Source organism: Symphodus melops (assembly GCF_947650265.1).
Source record: "Symphodus melops genome assembly, chromosome: 19".
NCBI lineage: Eukaryota > Metazoa > Chordata > Actinopteri > Labriformes > Labridae > Symphodus > Symphodus melops.
The window spans coordinates 17,724,193-17,744,524 of NC_136709.1; the positions used below are offsets into that span (position 1 = coordinate 17,724,193).

General features: G+C 43.0%; 1 protein-coding gene across 2 annotated transcripts in view; it reads left to right on the top strand.

Annotated features, from left to right (window-relative positions):
• The first annotated feature begins 96 nt into the window (after nt 1-96).
• efna2a (ephrin-A2a) overlaps nt 97-20,332 on the top strand; it is an 80,826-nt gene continuing 60,590 nt past the window's right edge. The window contains exon 1 of one of the 2 annotated variants that reach the window (XM_079370047.1): nt 97-1,483. In XM_079370047.1, coding sequence (XP_079226173.1) covers nt 1,341-1,483 — 143 coding nt within the window. In that variant the 5' untranslated portion in view covers nt 97-1,340. Of the gene's footprint in view, nt 1,484-6,946; nt 8,787-20,332 lie in introns of those variants that run through there. The other variant, XM_079370048.1, reaches the window with a different exon arrangement.

The following is a 20,332-nucleotide window of genomic DNA, read 5'->3' on the forward strand; positions in this document are numbered from 1 at the left end:
AACCGCCTCCAGTCGAACAGATGGTTGTGCTAAACGCTCCTAAAGACGCGCTTTATTTACAGTTGCATGCCTCTTTGAGAACCCCTCAATAAATCATCCGCTTGTTTCGGTTTTGAGTAAATTCAAGTCAACAAAATGGAAGGTTAACTTTCCAGAATGAAAAATGTCCTTTTCTGATTCGAGGCTTTCCTCCATACATCCTCGGTTTGTGTATCACCGGGACGCAGTGAGTCAGCCAGCCCCGTGTCCCCAGAGGCGGCGCGGCACGGCACGGCTGCAAACCCCGCCCGCACAGAAAGTAAAAGCGAGCGCGAGATAGAGAGGGAGAGGAAAAGAGGAGGGGGGGTGGTGTGTTATGTTGTTGTGGTGGTGGTGGTGGGGTGGTCCTTAGACCGAATAAGGGTGCCAGTGAGTGTCTTTGCAGCCATAGGTAGAGATTGCACCGGAATTCGGTTAAAAGCTGTGCTGATCAGCAGCTCCCCCCGGCTGCGCTGACACCAGCGTGACGCACAGAGAGCGAGGGCGCACCGCGGCTGGAGTCACATTGGATTAAAGCCAGAGACAGCGGAGGGAGCACCAAGTTGAGATGCTGTGAGAGCTCGTGGTACAGTGTGTGTGAGGAGGAGGAGGAGGATGCTCCCGTCTCGCGCTTGTTATTGTCTGGCAACTTTGGACTAAAAATTAAAGGACAGGAGCGCGCCTATCTACCTGGGATGTATTTTCTGTGAACTATAGTAAGGAAAATTGTTATATAGGGCAATTTTAGGCTGTGGGGAGATTTTGAGGTGCGAGAAGAGCGGAACAAAGCGTGCGCCAGGCTGAACACGAATCTGGGTAAACAAATATGACGGCCGATTTTGACGTTTTCTCGCGACTGCTGATGTGCAACGAAATAAAGGACAGTTCTACAAGCCTCGGGTGATTCTGGATTGCAATTATATTTGTCCTCTTTTTGGAGACAGAGGGGACATTATTCCGGTGGCGCATCGATATCCCTGTGCGTAATGGGAGAAAAGTTTCGGACCCTTGCAGAGGAGTCGTACTCGCAGCATCCCGCCGACGAATCGTTTTTAAATAACATGTGAACCCCCCTTCTGATCCGGCCGCGGCTGACGGGAGTTTGTAAGTAAATTCGAGTCATCCATTATGACTTGAAACAGCCTCGGGGTTATCAGAACGCGCATTAAGCCAGTTAACGATCCATGAACCGCCGACCCGATTTGTCCAAAGACGCGCAGACGGGCATTGATGATCTAGAGAGGATTTCTACAGCAGCAGCAGCTCCAGCAACAGCGACAAACACTGAGTGACAGCGAGAGAAGGAGAGATTCCCCTCCTGGATGTCTATGATGTTGTGCCAGCTCGGGCAGAGGTGTGCGATGGAGGTGGTGCTGCTGACCATCCTGTCCTGGGTGTCCGTGTGGGCAGAGGAGAAGATCATCTTTGACAGACACGCTGTGTACTGGAACAGCTCCAACCCCAAGTAAGTTTTTCTCAGATTAATTATTAAAGTGTGCTTGAACATTGTTTATCTACCTGTCTGACATAATGGTTCTCATGCTAATAAACACTGAGAGCATGGAATCTGAAGCACACACATTGTTTTTGCACGTGCTGCCTCTTCACATCAATCTTTGCTTACAGTGTGTCCTCTTCAGGTTTGAACGGTGTTGTCGCTGATTGTTTTTTGTTTGTTTGTTGTACATGCGCACCTTTAGACACACAGACCCAAGTGGAAGTGTGCGAGTAAATCATAAGTAAACCACAGTGGATATGTTGTTCTGTGGCACAGGGAGCTTCTTTTGTCTCAGACAATGAGGGCATCCTGCCTCCTCTTCTCATCAGTGTCTAGAGATTTACTCTCGCTCTCACTCTCCCTGTCTCCTTCTCTCACTCACACACACACACACACACACACACACACACACACACACACACACACAGCCATTACCTTTTCTCTTTACTAATATCGGCCTCTCATGCCAGGAAACACAAGTGTGCATTATTACTCTGTCAAATACAAGCAATTGTGCTAAAACCCACATCCATAAATAAACAAAGGGGAAGCATAAACATGCACATACAGGCTTCACACACACACATTAACACACACAAAACAACACACACTCTTGTCTTTAGCCGGGCCTCACTCATTGACATGGGGCAGAGCACACTGGGCCCGTCTGTCTAATGGTTTGTGACAACCTGGCCAGCTTCTCTCTCTCTTTCTCTTCCTTTCCGTCTCCCACCCCTTCCTCTTCTTCTTCTCCCCCCCCCCCTCCCTTTTCTCTCTCTCTCCCAGGTAGATAAATAAACAGTGAAAGTGCTCCCTCTCACTCGCTCACGGCTGAATTAGTCCAAACTAACAGCCCTGTCTCTCTCTCTGCCTCAACCAAACACTGCGCACACATACACACACACACACACACACAGCTTACAGGCCCGTCTCTGACTGCATCACTTTTCCACAGAAGGCTTCTCAAATATTTAACAGGCAGGGGGGAACATTTTCTCTCTTTCTCGCTGTTTCTCTCTTTTGGTCTTTCTTTTCGTCTCTGTGCTCCTTACATACATATACACACAAACACACTCTCGCACACACACACACACACACACTATCAAACGCACAATATCAAACACACACACCTACACATTGCAAACGTCATCGGATAAATTTAAGCTATATGGACGGATGCTGGGGGCGCTGTTATTCCGTCAGCGTTGTATGGAGAACTTGAAACTAAAGGGGGCACATCAAAAATGCATTGCTGCTAAAGCAATGAATCTAGGCTCTGGAGCTCCTGCGAGGTTGGTTCCCCCTGTTAGACCCTGGCACTGTCGGTGCTCATGCTGTGAATTCTTTCTGCACACACAAACACACACATATATAACTCCGTCCTGCTGCACTTCTGAGGACCTGCCACTAACAACGTTCATTTCTAAACGTTCATCTAATTCTCTTCATAAACCTCAAGGATGGAGTAAGTTTGTTAGGAAACCAGCTCACCAAACACCAGACACTAAAATCAACCCTGCTCATGTAAAATTAATCGGCGGATTCTGGTTTTATTGCTGCTCAGGGTTCTATTTACCATGTTTGAGCCATAATAATAGTAAGATTGTATTCGCCCAGTCGCTCGCTGTGATTTATGAATGCTGTGAAATTGCCAAAAGAAGTCCAGCAGGGTCGAAAAAGCGAGCAGTCAGGAGATCAGACGGATAAACAAACGTACTGGGAAGAAGAAATGATCGTAAACGATTTGCCAGATTGAAGTTTTGGAGGAATTAGCATCAAAACAGCAATGAAGAAAAAAAACAAATGAATCCACACAGACAGTGACATGAGTTTTAAAAAATCTCAGCAAAGTCAAAGTTTAAAGGTTTTATCAGGAAAACAGCTGAGTGTGTGAAGTGTAGTCAAACGATGGGCAGTGAAAGAACTTCCTGATTTGTCCAGGCAGAACCAAACCAGATGTACAGTTTACCATTGGGGGAGTACATGTACAAAAAAAAAAAATACACAATAAAACATCCTACTATCTCCCTTTATGGTTTAATCATTCTCAGATTTCCTACAATTTTGATAATTGTAAAAATTGGATATTGCTGTATCATATTAGGATGACCTTACCTTACTTGTATTACCTGTTGGCCTCGTTTGCTTTCGGAACAACTTATTCATCTTGGTTAGCTTGACTCACTATATATGGTGTACCATCTGGACTTCGGCATGCACGCAATTTCACTGTGCAAAGAAAGACCTGTATAAAATATAACTTGTGTTTTTTTTGTGAGGTTGTTTTCAACCAGTTTTATCATTTAATCATGCCGTTTTCATAACTGACATAAATGTCGTGATGTTGCCTCATCCCATCCCAAGATCTTAGCAACTCCTTTGATGAAAACACAGAAAAAAAAATCTACACCAAATGCTATGAATCAGGCTTTAAGAAATGTTCATCCTGTTCACTCAAGTATTTGTACAATTGAATGTTTTTCTATTGATTTGTTCACCTATTTTGCTTTAGTCCTAACATTATAAACACCCCCAACCATCACACTTACACTACAGAGTGAACCTGTTGTAGTGAGCCTGAATGGTGCTTAATGTATTATATTCTTGTAGGGAAATTTCCGAGGCAACGAAATGACACAAACAGCTGCTAACAACGAACAGCTGTTTGTCTTAATTGATCACACAACATCAAGCACACAGCTTGTATTGAGCGATCAGTATGTGTTGTACTTGTGCCCATCAAAAGTTTGCTCTGAATCAAACAACTTCAGAAGGACTTTCTGTGCAAGGTCACAAGTGTGCAAGTGACTTTGTAGAATTTGTAGGATTGATAATCAGTCACTGTTTTGTTCCCCCTGCCAAAAAGAGAATTTCTTTTTTTTTTCTTTTTCTTTTCAAAGACGGGACTGTGACAAGTAAAAGAAGACAAGTGAAAGAATATGTGAGAACACTTGTGAAATGGGAGCAGAAATAATGCAGGCTCTTTCCATGTTTTAAAGTCCTAGAGCGCTTCGGTGTGTCATTTCATTAAAAGACATAAAAAATCATCCATTTAACCTAGCTCATGTGTATGTATGTAGTTATCCAATGCTCCAGTTTCCATTTGTTGTGTGCTTGAAACCCAATCGTAACTCTTAAAAGAAATACCTGCTACTATAAAGGCATCATGTCCTTTCACATCTTTGTTTTTCACTCTCACCACTCGCCCCAGTGTAGTCTTCAGCAGAGACAAACACACTGTACGCTACCTGTCAAGTCCCAAACTGCAGAGGGACGAAGTTATCGACTAACTGGCCAACACAGTGCAGCATTTGGCAGCTTGAGAGCCAGATATTTCCCTCGGGAGTGGTGGAGACTAAAAACAGGAGAGTAAATACTGGACATTTGCCGATTGGCCAGAAACAAGATTCAAAATGAACGCTTCCTCACAAAGCCCTGGCAGTGTGTGCCTTTTTATGAAAGGTAGTTCATTGAGATAGGTGAAAGGATTCAAGAAGGATTGGATAAAGGCTGTTTAAGGTTGGGTTGCGTTGGTGGATATAAATTATTATTTTTCATATTCCATGACTGGAGACTCACCGAACCCAAGGTTGGATACTGGTGATGCTTTCTACTCTCCCTGTGATTTACCTTCTATGGAGAAGAAGAGTTAGTGAAAAGAGGCTTAGTCCTTTTCCTGAAACTTATTGACATCAGAGTTTGTGTATCTGTGGGATGTAGAAAATGAACCTGCAAGAATTCCCAAAATGGTCACCTTTTCTCGATTGGCTCTAGATGTGTCCAGCCGTGCACAGGCTGTAGTTTTTGGTTTTTAGGCTTAGAGCACAAAATACCGAACATTTCCACAGCAGTGTTCTGGATGTGCCTATAACTCAGAAAAAGAATCTATTGACCTCTGACTTAGAAGCTGTTCCAAACTGAACTCAAATAAAAATTTTATTTCCCCCCATCATACTGGAGTGACAGTTAAAGTTTCAGAAACTGGTATCTCAAAATCTCGGCAAAGAAAGGTGAAACTTTATCTGGCAACTTGCGAGACACGGAAAGTCTGACGCAATTCTGGGGAAATGTGCTTGTATGTTCGAGGATGCTCAATATTTTTCCGATACTTTCGACTTCTCTCGATTGTTTCTGAGTGTTTGTCTTCCCTGCTTCCTGCCTCATCTTGCCTCCTCTATTTTTCCATTGCATACATTGGATTGGGATTAATTAATATACACATAGACATGGTCTACCTTTTTTTTTTGGGGGGGGGGGGGGGTGTTTGTTGAGCAACGCCTTGATCTCAACAAATCTGACCTCGATAAGTCGCGGTAAATAAAGTGAGTTAAACAAATGTTCTGACTTGAGAGAGAAGGCACATAACAAATTGGCCAAACCCTTTTATACGAAAGGCTCCGGCTCTCAGCAGGGGTCTATCACTTTCAAGGTCTTCCTGGATAATAGAAAATGTATGAGATAATCCAATTCAAACCGCTTCGGCCACTTTCGGTCACGGCGGGGCGCAGTGCAAACACACACTCGACGTGTTGTCCGTTCTCCTGTTGCGATGAGATACGTGGTGCCGGGAACAGTCAACCAAGTACCACAACGCGCATTATCACACCAAAACTACAACGTGAGAAAAAAACAGGATCTGAAAATCTCCCAGACGCACATAAACGGATTAAGTCACAAGCAGGAAGGAATATATGAGGAACACACATGTATGAATGGACGCACACGCCAGTGGAAGCGAGATTTAGGTCACAACTATTACACCCAATCACATAGAACCAGAGCGGCTGTTCATTCAATACGAGGTTATGCAGCCTCCATTTTTCTATTTACTCTCTTTTTACACACAAACACAGTCAGTGGAAGCCAAATATGGGACACACGCACCCAGACTGGCTCTCTATTGAATAAAAACCCATCATTTTGGCCAGCACACACACACACATGCACGCACACACACTGAGCCCCCTTCTGGCTCTCGGGCCCGTTTTATAAAGCCTGCAGGTGAGGGGGCTTTGTTCACCCCGAGCAGCTAATGTGCTCAGAGCAATGGGCTCTCGTCCACACACACACACCCTCAAACACACACACACACACACACACACACAAAGTGGCTCAATGGTCCAGAAGGAGCACCTTATCTAATCCCATGGTTTATCCTTCAAAAGACTTTTCTCTTTCCTTTTCTTCTTTGTTCTCCGTCTCTCTTCATCTCTGTGTCTTTGAGGAACTCCTCATGTCAGCGAGGAGCGCTGATGGTTGACGACACCCTCATTCTAGGGGACGGAGTCTATCTCCTTGGAGACGCGCATGCACCCACACACAGCCTTTGGAGGGGGAGCAGTGACTGACGCGCGGAGCACCCACACACTCGTGCATATGCACAGTGCATAGACTGCTGCACCAAAGTTTCTGATCGCACACGCACGCACACGTGCACGTGTACGCGCACACACGCTGTTCTAACGCACAACGGGGGTCCTTGCACGTCAACCTACACACACGCCGTGTTCCCGTCGCGTCCCCTGTGGCGCCGCGTGATGCGTGTTGTCACTAGCACTTCCTCGTTCCTACCGCACACATTCAGACACACGCACTCAGATTTGCATTCCATTTACATGTAGACTTGTAGTCACCCCCGCTCAGTTACTGACAGTTTGTCAGACTCAAACCTGCCCCTGGGTTAAATCCATCTTCCACAGCAACACCAACGCCACCCACTCCACCCTTCTCTGTGTCTCGCTCTCTCCTCATCCGTCTTCCTCCCCTCCTCTGTCTTTGTGTCTCCCTATCAAGCTCTCATCTTCCACTGTCCACTTTCTCTTATCTCCCCTCTCTGGCATCCTTTCTCCCCCTCCTCCCTCTCTCTCTCTCTCTCCCTCTCTCTCTTTCTTATCCTGTGGGGATTTGGTTAGCATGTTTTTCCTTGTCCAGGAGTCTGAACTTTGCCCACTGCCTCGGGCTTCTTCTTTCTTCCCATATATACATAAAGCTGCTGTACATCAAGGGTGATGCGTTCCCGCCATGACCCACATGATTGGACGGTGTATGTTTGTTTAGGATGTCAGTACTGCTGAGGTTCATGCTGAGAGGAAGCAGTCTCAGGAGTTATCATGCTCAGCGTCTCACATTGATGTGAAAATGAGTAATTAAAGTCAAGGCTCCTACGATGCAAATGATTTCTCCCAGCTCTGCAGGAGTGACAGTTACATAACGGGATCTAATGCAGCTGATTTTAGTCATCAGCAGATTCAATGCGGTGATTGGCAGGTGGGGGTCAATGAAATGTTCAGGGGCGTTAGAGCGGAACAGTTTGTCTGCTGATATTAAATACACCGCCAGCCGCTTTTAATTACACATGCAATTCAAAACAGGATTAACGCCTGTTATTTTTGACCAAAGAAGCTTTATTCTCTTTGTGTTTGATTCATTATATATTTATTAAGAGCGAAAACAAGCAGTATAATGATGTGTGTGATGAAACACTTTTTTGCAGCAATTAAAAATGCAGCACATAAAATAAGTTATTTATGTTTTGAAATAGGAAAATACTGCAATATTGAAAATGGCCGATCTCATTTCACTACATATATACATATTTCACTAAGTATTTGGCTCGATCTTAAAGGACAAAAAAATGTTAGTTTAAACTGTTGTGTGGTGTTCTAATGCCCATGTTTGGAGAGGTCGAATAGTGTGCGCAATGTCAAATGTTCTAAGCACCTCCAGGGCATTGAGGGTCCCCAGTCTCTCTATGCTGTGGTTTAAATTTTGGTAGCCGTTGGGGGGGGGCCCTTACTGACCTGGGGCCCCAAGCAGTTGCCTGCCTTGCCTGTTGACAAGCAGCGCCTCTGATTGTATCTGATGGTACTTGATTGCAATATTAACTGTTTGCACGGTCACACTCACATGGTGTAAAGGTCTTTTTAGCTGTGTATCATTCTTGGGTACTTTGTCATGTGAAAATTCTCTTCTTTTGCATTTCTTAGTCGGGTATCTTTAATTAGATTTTTGGTCAAATAAAGCGACAAATAATCCTAGATTTGTCCCAGCACCGGTGTAGCTGATTACACTAACGATGGCGGCATTCCATTCAGGTGCAGAGGCAGGCTCTGTGACTCACAGGCTCAGCTTTGTTAGTGTGATTAATTACACCTGTGCTTTGACAACATGCTGCAACTGGCAAACAAATAATGTGCTTGAAAGATGTCGGCTTGAGTTGTGCAGCGAGGGATGTGCCTTTAGTGCTGTTGTCATGCTACAGAACAAACAAGTAAGTTAATTAAGTTGATATAAGTGCATTCATTTCAGTCCGAGACCTCAACAAACCAGTAGAACTTTTAAAGTTGACTTGAGTTTTCAGCTACTCTCAACAAAAAAAATATATATATTATGGCATTCTAAAGAAACTGAACTTAATTTTCACAAGCATATTTTTGTCTCTTGTGTTATTATTTCGGCTCTCCCGGAGTTAAACATTCTCAAATGACTGCTGCATAAGTTCCTCTTCTCCTGGCTGTCAATCATTCGATGCCCACGGGAATGTCTCTACCAGGAAATAATAACCCGTCACGAACTTAGAAACTTTGCCGGATCCATCTTCTTTTTCTGGGTGTTTCCGATGTTCTATTTTAGAAATAAAATGTGAATATTGTTGACATTTGAAAGCATCTAAAGCGGTCCAAGTGTTGTTAAATGCTTACAAATATGATCTCACATGTAGGGGAAACTACTGCACACAACATGCGTTACATATACGCCGCCTTGTTTCATCATGGGCCCTTTCTTTAGGGAGAAAAAAAGATGCCATATGAGGTTTTATAGCTTATTTTTGCCTCATTAGTTTCTTTTGAATAGAAATAAACACATATAGAAAAGTACATAGATATACACAATCATTGTATTCCTAGTATTGAAAATGGATTGAAGAAAAGTTGTGCTTTATTATTTTCATCTGTGACATGTTTTTCCTTTGCTTTTTTTATTTTTGACCTTGTGGTGACAATTCAGCTTCATATACTGTATATCCCACCTGATTCTTTCACGTCTCTATGGTGCTGACATCTTTGCTCATTTACTTAAGAATATTATTCTTTTGTTTTTAAGGCTGAGGTTTAGAGTCATAATCCTTGTCTTAATTTTTTTTTTTTGCCTACATGCTTGCCAAAAAATTCATCCCTTCCAGCTCCCCTCACATGCATTTTTTAGATGGGTGCCATGTTTTGAGTTTTCAGTCCTTCCCTTAGAGTGTCTGTGCGAGCTGCAAAATATCGTCATCATTGGATCTGCCCGGAGGAGTGCAGTGATCTCTAGTATGTCTGCAGCATGGCACTGAATCTGTAATGCTATCTGAAATGTTTACTTAACGTCCCTCCACATTTTTGATTGTTCATGCAGAGAGGTGCAGGTTTAAAGACTTACGCTGCAGTGTTGCTCCCTCGCACTAATGAGGTTTGTTGATGGTAATGACTATGGCAGTGATGGTGATGTAAGTGCTTCGAAACAACCTGGGGGAGATCCGCGGAGTTGTTGTTTTAATGAAGGAGAGAGAGGAAGATAAAACAGTTGGAGCCAGGAGATGGAGAAAGTCAGCCAGCTGCGGGTCTTTAGAAGAGACGGAGGGGCCAACGGACTGGATGAAAGAATGAATAAGAGTGGACAAAATAGGCAGATACAAGTCCAGAATATGAAAGATGCCGGGCTGCACTCAATACATAGCAAACAATAGGCATTGTCATTCGTGCTCCATCCTTGTTTCCGCTCCCCTCTAATACTTTTCCTCAGGTCCCGGCTGGTTGTGCTGATTGTGTTAGCTGCCCAAAAAAGAGAATAGGACTCTTTCAGTTCTGCCTGTGTGATGCTCTGATGGGAGCCCAGCCGCTCAGTCTTCATATAGACCAGCTGGAGGCTGATAATAACACATACTCTTCTGTCTGGCTACGCCTCGGACTTGCCCCTGGAGACCGGGGGAAAAAAAAAAAAAGACATAAAATGTGAAGGAATATGGAGAGATCTACTTGAAGGATTAGGGACACTGGGAGCATGAATATGAAGAAGGACAAAAAGTTGAGAGTATTACAGAGACGAGGCAAAAAAAAAAAAAGACACAAGATGAGAGGTTTGGGGAAGGGAATGGAAATGAAAGAGAAATTAGGTGGAAATTGAAGGACGCTAACTTCTTGAAGTTTGAGGGCAGACATGCAGCGTTGTAATGGGAGAGAGAGCAGATAAGCACATGGTTGGATGGTCCCAGCAGGTGAATGTCAGGGGGCTGGTATTACACAGGAAACACTGGCCTTTAGCGAGGCGCCCGATGTTAAAGATGCCCTCTGGCGCTCGCAGCTTTCAGAATGAGAAAAGTTGGCATTTAAAGTAGACGAAGTGAAGATTTGGGAGGATGTGACGGATGGATGCGGATGCGCCAACCTTTCTGATTTCCACTTGGCATCAGGTGAGACTTAAACTCGATGAATTGGTGACCTCGCAAACTTTCACGCCGTGTTTTTTTTCTTTTTCTGCAAACAACCAAATTTGTGTATGTATTTATGAACAATAGGTTTGTGTTTCTCCCCGTCAGACTACACAATAGCATCACAACACCCTTGGCTTGAGTGTGTGTGTGTGTGTGCGCGTGTGTTACTTTGCATGTGTGCATGCGTTGGAGCAATAATGAAAGCCAGTTTTTCATCTTCATCCAAAAAAAAAAAAAAAAGAATCCCCGGTAGATTTTCAAACAGTGGGAGTGGAAAGTCAAACAAAAGAAGCAGCGAGTGAGTCATTTGCATTGTAATCCATCAGACAAGCCAGGCAGAAATCGTCTAAATCGCAGCCAGCTATGGACGCCCCGCTACCTTGGTTTCATCCAGGATGGAGCATCTGCAAACAAACCCCTCATTTTAACACTATGCTAATGGGACATAATAAGGCAGAACCAACAGCTGTTGCTGCACTCTTGTGATTTTGTCGCAGTTTAAATCAGCCTGCTACAGACGGTGCTAACGAACTCAGCACGTTGACTCCTATACGACTCTCTCCCAGGTATCCATATGTATCCACCTTCTGCTTTAGAGTGTAATTTTATCAGAGCGTCTAACCCGCAGAATAATCCTCACCTGGGGTCTGACTGTGAGCGAGACTCAGAGGGCTTTTTATTAGAAAACCGGAGTCTAATCTGATGCGCCTGCAGACAGAGAGGATGAGAGGATATGACGATGACAGAGGCGATGATATTGATCGTTCCGATATGATGAAGGTGATACTGATGGCAGCAGAGGTGATAGAATCTGTCACCAATGTCCGCAATCTAGGCTGGGAACATGTCATCAATCTCAGCGCAGTCACATGGCAAACACATAAATTAACTCCCCACATCACATACACTACAGATTCATGACAGGTACAGATCCATTCCATTCAGTGCAGGTGTAATAGCTCATGTGGTCTTGTCCAGGATGCTGTGAGCCTCAGGAACTAAAGACCAGCACTATCCTAAAGGAGGAATCTCGAACTCATGGAGGGACAACTATTGTCAGTTTTCTCCGTCTGAGTTATACTCTGTAATATCTGCTGCCTTTGTGAGTTTCCCTGCAGATTTATTAACAATGCTGTTTGATTTGTTTCTGCTGTAAGACTTGAAGTTTCAAACCAGCTCATATCCCCAAAGCATCCTTACTTTAAAAAAAAAAACCCAAAAACCCAAACACCTCATCTGTTTATTTACACTAATAAAATAAGAGTGAATCGAGATGATGATGCTAATGATGCTCATGACGATGACGATGATGATGATGATGATGATTTTGATGAGGATGATGACTGGATAATGAGAACAGCGGGGAACATAACGATAGTAATTACAGTTTTGATGAGGCGGCTGCTGACAGTGATTATAAGAAGGAGTGTGAGGGCCATGTCAATGTTTATGATTCAATGTTGATTATATTAATGCTCATGATCATGATGGTGACGACGATGGCAGTGGTGATGAAGGGGATGGATAGAGTGTTAGAGGACAATGATCGTCCAAATATGGAGGAAAATGTGTCTTTAAGTATAATAAAACTAATAATTGAATAAAAAAAACAGAATACACAAGATCACCAGAGGCCCCACGATGCAATATCATCACGACACGATATCATCACGATATGATGTAGCCACGACACGATATCATCACGATATGATATCATCACGATATGATATAGCCACGATGCGATATCGTCAACATACTTGAGTCACGATATATCACGATACTTGAGTCCCGATAAAACAATACTAAAATCACGATGCGATTTCATCACAATACAACGTTGTGATTTTAAACATTTTGCGATGTTCAGAATTGCGATACAATATATTGCAATATATATTACAAGTTAACTGAACACTAACATGTTTGGACGACTGAACAACTGCAGTAACAATGAAACTTGTTCAGAATTAATTGTGCACCCCCTTCAGCAATGACACCAAGCATTGTTGTTGATGTAATAAAAATATACTTGAATCGAAATAATACCGGCATGAAAAATATCTCGATGCTATGCTGTATTGATTTTTCCCCTCACAGCTAATATTTTCAAAATAAGATCTAACTAACAACAGTTTCTGTTAGGTTAATGCTGTTTGTTTATTATTTGATTTGCACATTCGACTTTTGTCTCTGTTTACCATTTATGAAAAATATGAATGAATTGATTTTAACCACTGTAATAAAAACACCAGAAATGATGATGATGATTATGAAGGTGGTGTTCTGTATCAGAGGACATTGAGAGGAAATGAATGATATCTCGGATTCAATTCAAACCTTTATTTATTCTCCAAAGGACATCGAGGTTTCCCTCATTGTCAATGGCACATTAAAACGGGCAGAAATCAACACGAGGATGGAGCCAATACTGAAGATGACATTAACAGGGATTAAATTGATGATTAATGTCATTAGACTGGGATGATGAGAATACTGATGAATAGGTCCTCAGTTATAAAGATGGCGATGATTCAGAGAGCTCTAATAAAGAAAGCTTTGTGTATGTGACTGTAACGATGAATGTCATTTTGATTTTAACAGCAGTTTTGTCTTCGTCCTGAATCTATGTTCAAAGTATTATTCAAAACTAATAAAATCAAAGTTAATATTATGGTTATTTAATTATTTATTCTAAAGATTTATTTCTGGCTTTTTGTGCATTTGTTGCAGAGATAAGAGAGTGGGTAGAGTCAGAAATCAGGGTAAGAGAGAGATGGAGAAAATCCTTTCAAAAGTATTTTAAAACTAACTTCAAATTCCCCCAAATATGAACTTTATTTTCTGTTTTTCTGGTCACACAAAACTTTGCATATTGCTTCTAGTGACAAGAGTATTGTGCGCTACTTTGTCCAACACGTGGGATGAAGTTATATAAAGAAATCCAAGGATCAGTTTGTGGGTGCTGATGAAGTTAACTCGATCAGGTGATCAGAAATGTATTTAGATTATAAAAAAAATAATGCAGAAAAAAAAATCCTCAACTGTTCGCCACATATCAGAGAAGAAGTGCTGAGTACGTAGCACTGCGACACCAGTTAACTTCATCAACTCAGTGCATGTCATCATCAATCACTGTTTGCACCGTGAAATTCGTCGTCATAGATATTGACTGAAGACGACGAGGATCGTGATGATGGCAGTGATGAGGACGAGGAGGATGAAGAGTGGAACCTGCTCATACATTTAAAAAAAAAAAAAAACAGCAATGACAGGGATCGTTAAAAAGCAGCAGTTACGATGACAGCGTTGCTGTTGGAGACGATGAATATGACAAGTGATTGGACTGCTGTTATGGAGACGATGAGGACGATGATGATTGGAGCAAGAGGGAAACTTAGAAACTCCTCGTCGCTGTTTAAGTGGCGGCTCTGTAGTTTACTGTTACACGGTCATAATGAGGATGGAGATGATGTCGACAACAGTAATCATTGAGGAACGATGGTGAAGACGGCGGTTTCAAAGACGCCGTGATTATAAATGAGTTCACGGATAAAAAGAAGCATGATGAGTCACCTCCTCTTTGCTGTTCTAGCCCCAAAACAACCCCTTAACTCCCCCTAAACTCCCTCATCTCTCTTCTTATAAAGGAAGAGAATCAGAGCACTCTATTAAGATTCTTCCTCTCTCCCCTCTGCCGCCTCTCCATGACGGAGAAGAGAGGAGATGTGAGAACATTATTAGTTCTGTCTCCTCTTTGACTGGATGTGGAATATGAGCAGATTCTCCACTGATGAGATTAGTCCACACAGCCACAGAGAGGTGTTATGTCACAACATCAGTTCATTTCCTCTGTTGTGTCCTGTTCTCTTTTTACACTTTTGGGCTCTTCATACGTACCCGTCTGCCAAATGTGTGTGGAGATCCCGTATGTGTGCCTTTGTATTCCTTTGCCCGTGCGCGGGTGCCTAAGCGTGTCTCAGGTGTGTGCGCTTGTGTTGACTCGGGGAGAAATAAAGATCCTCACATCGTTTTGAAGAGCCTAATCAAAGGCTGGCAAATTTTTCCTCGCCTCGTGTGTACTTCTGAAGCAACTGCAGGGCTCCTCGCCTCTCCCGGCTTCCCCCCCCCCCCCTCCGCTGCTCGCTCCTCATCCACCTCCTCTCACCGCTGATTACTGAAGGAGCTGCAGGAGGGCTCTGTTCTTCACCGGTGCTTTGTGTTGACATCCTTATTAGCTATTGCAACCAGTAGATTGTGAATTCTTACCGGAGAAGGCAACCTTTTCAGCCGTCTGCAGAAGCCGCAAATGTCTGCTTTTCTTATTTCCTACTGTGGAAGCAGGGACACGAGCGAATGATATGAAGCCCACTGTGGCACCAATCATCCAGAGCCGGAGGTGAAGTGAGAGGCAGGAAGGAAGTAATGGATATATTTAGAGTTTTTCCACGGTCGTGATTAAATTTGCCTAACAAGGAATTTGGCTCTGAGGAGATTCCCCTTTCTTTTATTTTTTTAAGACAAGGATATGTTAAAAGAAAAGTTGTGGGAAAAAAAAAAATCTGTCAGCCATGTATCTTAATGAGATTAGTGTCAGAGGCAATTACTATGTGATTTGTTAAGGCAACGAACGCGAACATGTTTGAAGAGTTTGTTTTTTTTTAAACGGGGGGATATGACAGAGGAAAAAGAGACGGAGGGAAAAAAGGGGAGGAGAAAAAGTGAGATGAGGATGAAGAGAGGAGCGTGAGAGAGACGGAGAGGAAGAGAGGGAAAAATTGACAGGAGGCGTGTTCGGCTGTCTCTGGGTGCATTGAGGAGTATAGACTGTGGCATCCGCTAGTGGTGCTGCATACTCTCTGTTTGATCAAACACACTTCAAACACCCGCGCTGACTTCCTCTAGCACAGAGTCAGGAGCGCTATATCCCCCCCCCCCAATGCGTGTGCATGGCTGCGTGTTTGCTGAGGAAAGCGTTATTGATGTTTTGTTTATCTAAAATGGGTCAAGCTTAAACAAAACAAGCGCAGCGTCTACAGCGGGCTGCCACGTTGACTGTGCGTTAATCTGCGGCTCCCAAACCGATAAATAATGGTGATGAATGACCCCCGGTGTGTGTTTTGTGCATCATGTGTGGACCGGTGCGAGTGTGCATATGTGCACTTGTTTCTCCATTATCATTCCCCTGCCACTTTCCCCACCTCTATTAAGTTATTCCCTATTAATCGCTTCCCTACATCTACTTCATTTCATGTCTTAATTCGTTGCCCCCATTGTGGAGCTCCTCTGCATTTCTGCGTCTTAAAGAGCTGCGACTCCAGAGAGCTCATTAAAGCCATTAGCAGAGAGCCCAGTCACACAATAGTTAGTCACTCTCTCTCCCTCTCTTTTGTGTCCTCTCGTATCTGTAACCGCCCCGTGCAGAAACGCCAACCTTTGACTCCTCCGCTCACATTTGCTCGGCCTTCAGCTCCTGTAGGTCGCCTCCCCCCTCCTCCTGCACGCCGCACACGGCACGCTCGCAGCGACTTCTTTAATTTCCCTGCAGTAAAATCCCTCCAGCACACGTCATACTGTCACATGAATGTTTGATTCAGAACAATATTGAAGATTAGATTGATGAATTATTGATTGGCAAGGTGGGAAGTCTGCAGGGAGTCGATTAGACACGGGCCAGGAGGTGTGTTTGTGTGAGTGGGTGGGTAACGCATGCATGTGTGCGTTTGAGCACGTGTGTGTAATTGAGTATGTATACTAAGCGTGTGAGAGAGATCAGGTGCTAGTGTGTGCTGTCAGGTTTTTTCTGATGGAGTGTGTGTCCTTGTGTTTTACATTGTGTGCTAGAAACAGCAAAAAAAAAAAAAAAAAACCTGCTCACGAGCATGACAGTAAGTGAAAACTCCGCCTGCGGCTGACGGTAAGTCAGTAATGATTCTGTTCTAGGAGATAGTTTAAAATGCTCTTTGATGTTACGGTAGACACTTTAACCTTGCGTCAACACATCAACATTTCCACACAGGCAAAAAACTGCTGATACTTTTTCTCATCCTTGAGACTCAACAATGAAGTGCAAAAGGTTCTATTTTCCAATCCAGGACGAGCCTCTAATCCGTCACAGGGAAATGCAGGTAACGGCTTTATTTACAGAAGCGCTAACAGAACACTGTTACTGTAGCTGTTGTGTAACTGTTGGTCAGCTCCGTCTGCTGGGGGCGGAGGTGTGAATAATGCTGCGGCGTTGCATAGGTGTTAGATGATGTGAAAATAAATAGGTGCGCAGGGGAGGAGAGCGTAAACGCACCTGCGATGTCCCCAGAGGGCCGTCCGTACTGTCGAGAACCATTGGTGGAGTTTGTGTGATGTCACACAGTCAGCAGCTCTCTTACAGGATATTTAAAGGCCAAAGCTGCAGCGCCATCATTAACAGACCTTCGCCTCTGCTGGGAAAAATTTCCCCAAAAATTTGAGGGCTGGAGAATCCAATCAAAGGAGTTTTTTTTAAATTTTATTTTTTTTAATAAGAATACATTAAAACACACATTTAAAAAGAGTGTCATAATCAGCAGATATGTTTAAGCATCCCTTTGTCAGGTTGTTGACTCATCGAAAAGACGTACGAAAAGTGGATTTAGTTTTTCACCATAAAATAAGTTCTTATCAACTCTTCAAAGCATTCAAACCCAGCTTCTCTGGCACATTACCTTTTAATATAGCGACACAGTGCGTTATTTTAGCATTTTATTTAAGACCAAATCCAATTGGCTTCAATGTGATGTGGTTATTGTTGCGTGATTTATTATGCTAACTTTATAGAGAAAGACCAAGAAACATTACATGTGATGGTATTTGCCATTTAAATATGATGTATAAAAATGTCTCTTTGGACTCTCCACCATCTCAGGACATGTAAAAAGTTTGCCGCATGAGGGGGGAAAAATAACTGCAACAAACACTTTTGTAAGTCTTACAAGGAAATGGTGTGTAAATGTAGCGCAAGTAGTTTTTGTGGTGACAGGATAATAAATCAAAAGACAACACTGCTCGCTTCATCCCTGTGAAGAGAACACAAATGGGGCGTGAGTGGTCTTTTATTTAGTGGCTTTTTTTGTGTGTCTGTACTGAAACACAGAAGCATCTGGGGAGCTACTTAGCAAACAAAAACTCAGCCAGTAATGACAAAGGTGGTTTCTCGCTCTGCAGAAAGTCCAGCCACGTGTTTGTCGATGGCCTTGATTGTTATTTCTCTCGCTCGGTTCCTCAGCTGTGACGTCAAACGCCACCATCTGCGTCCACACTTACTTGCCTGCAGAGAAGTCAGAAGTCTCACATTCTGAAGAGAAACTCATGCTCCTACCAAGAAAGTTCTGAGATAATCCAATTCAAATAGCTCAGGGCCACCAGTGCAGATCAAATCCATCGCGGGTAGTTCTTGCTTGCTGGGTGCGCACCCATGGGCCACGCTCATGGGCGTTTTTTTTTAACTTCCTTAAGAAGGCAGAAGTTTTGAGAGGAGAGAACGTACACATGAAAAGTTTCCGGTTGTCGTTCCTTTTTATTGACAAGAGACAACGTGACGGAGGTGATGCTTTTGGTTCCCTTGGCTGAGCTTGAATTGGCTCCATTACACATGTACCTCATGCTCGTCTGTTTCAATGATGCGAGGTTTCCAGCTTTTACCTTACATTTTTTTTATTCTTTAATGATAACTACTTTTCCACTGCCATTTTTCAGAGGGTTTTCCGCTCTTGACTCCCATCATACAAGAGAGCACCGTCGAGTCTTTCAAAACACCTCCATCCTCAATAAAAGCACTTTAACTCCTCTGTGAAAATGCGGAAATAAAGAAATTATTCAAATGTGAATATGGGTGCTTGAATTGGCTGTGGCTGTGTGTTTCCCTGTGCACATGCATGGATGAGTGTGTGTGTGTGTGTGTGTGTGTGCAACTGCAGGGCAAAGCACTCGATGGAACCATGACGATTCCATTATAGCTGGCCATTTATAAATGAAAGTAAATTTACTGCTGAATACAGCAAAGTCTCCCCTCTTTACCATGCAGATGCACCATGCAGGGTGCGTTTGAGTTTGCATCATAAAAAAACATTTTACTCCCAGTCTTTGGATTATATCATAGCAGAGCAAGAGGATTTACAGAGGCTTTTAAATAAAACAAAAACACTTCATTCTCACTACACTTTGACAACTCATGTTTGGTCATCGTTCCTGATGTTTCACTGATTTATTCATCTTTTTTTTTTTACCCATGTCCCACAAAACCTTTTCATGCCTGAACTGTTATTTTAACCATGGTGCTGATAAGACCAATTAAAACAAAACAAGCCAAAAAGAAGATTAAAGATAAACTGTCTAGAACTGCTCGGTCATCTCACATTACAACTCAAGGCACCAAAACAAAACAGTGTCCAGACACGATTAAAAATAAAAATAAAACAAAGAGTTTGATAGTGTTTATATGGACGTTAAATAACAGCTACTCAAGGGGGAATCACAAAACTGACCTAATACAGTGGTATGTTAACAAACAAAGCTACACAACATTGGCCGAGTGGTTTCATCTGGGCCAAATGTTTTATTCGGCTGTTGTTAACGACGGTTAGCTAACGTTAGCTTAAATTCAAAAGCTTGGCAGGGAAAAAGGGAAAGTATTTACAGTGAAATGGAAAGTCAGAGTATTATGTAAAGATAGCGTCCACTTAGCAAAACAATATGGTAACGTTAATCTTAGGTTATAAATTGAAGTGTCGTTGGGTGTGTCCTGTCCAGTCGAAACGCAAAGAACGCTGGCAGAATGTCTCGGTGAGCAAATCTTTTACGAAGCTGATTGAACTCGGCTACTGTCGCGTACTCCCTGGTGTTTCTGGTAGGGTACGCTATAGTAGGATTTCATCATTGCAAAACTATAAACAATATTTTAGCCACAGATCTAAGCTCATCCTAACTTCACAATCAGTACTGCACTCCCTTGGGTCCTGAGCGATACACAAGCGCAGTGTGACGTCAATCAGATAAATGGTTGTCGATGAACAAACGCAGACACACACTGAGATTCCTGGATTTATAGATGGATGTAGCAAGTGAATTGCAAGGCCCTGAGGAATCGATGTAAAAGGGGGGGAAAAAAAACCCAATTTGGTAGCCTGAGATCAAAACAAAAGAACAAGAAGCTGATAAAGGACTCTCTAGTCTCTCGAAACAAGCTAATGAGGCAAACACAAAAGAAACAAAAAATCGAATCAAAACACAAACCAAGTTTTAAAGAACAGAAAAAAACCTGTTAAAAAAAAACAGCCAGCATTGTAAGTGACTGCCAGCTGAATCTGGACTGCTCT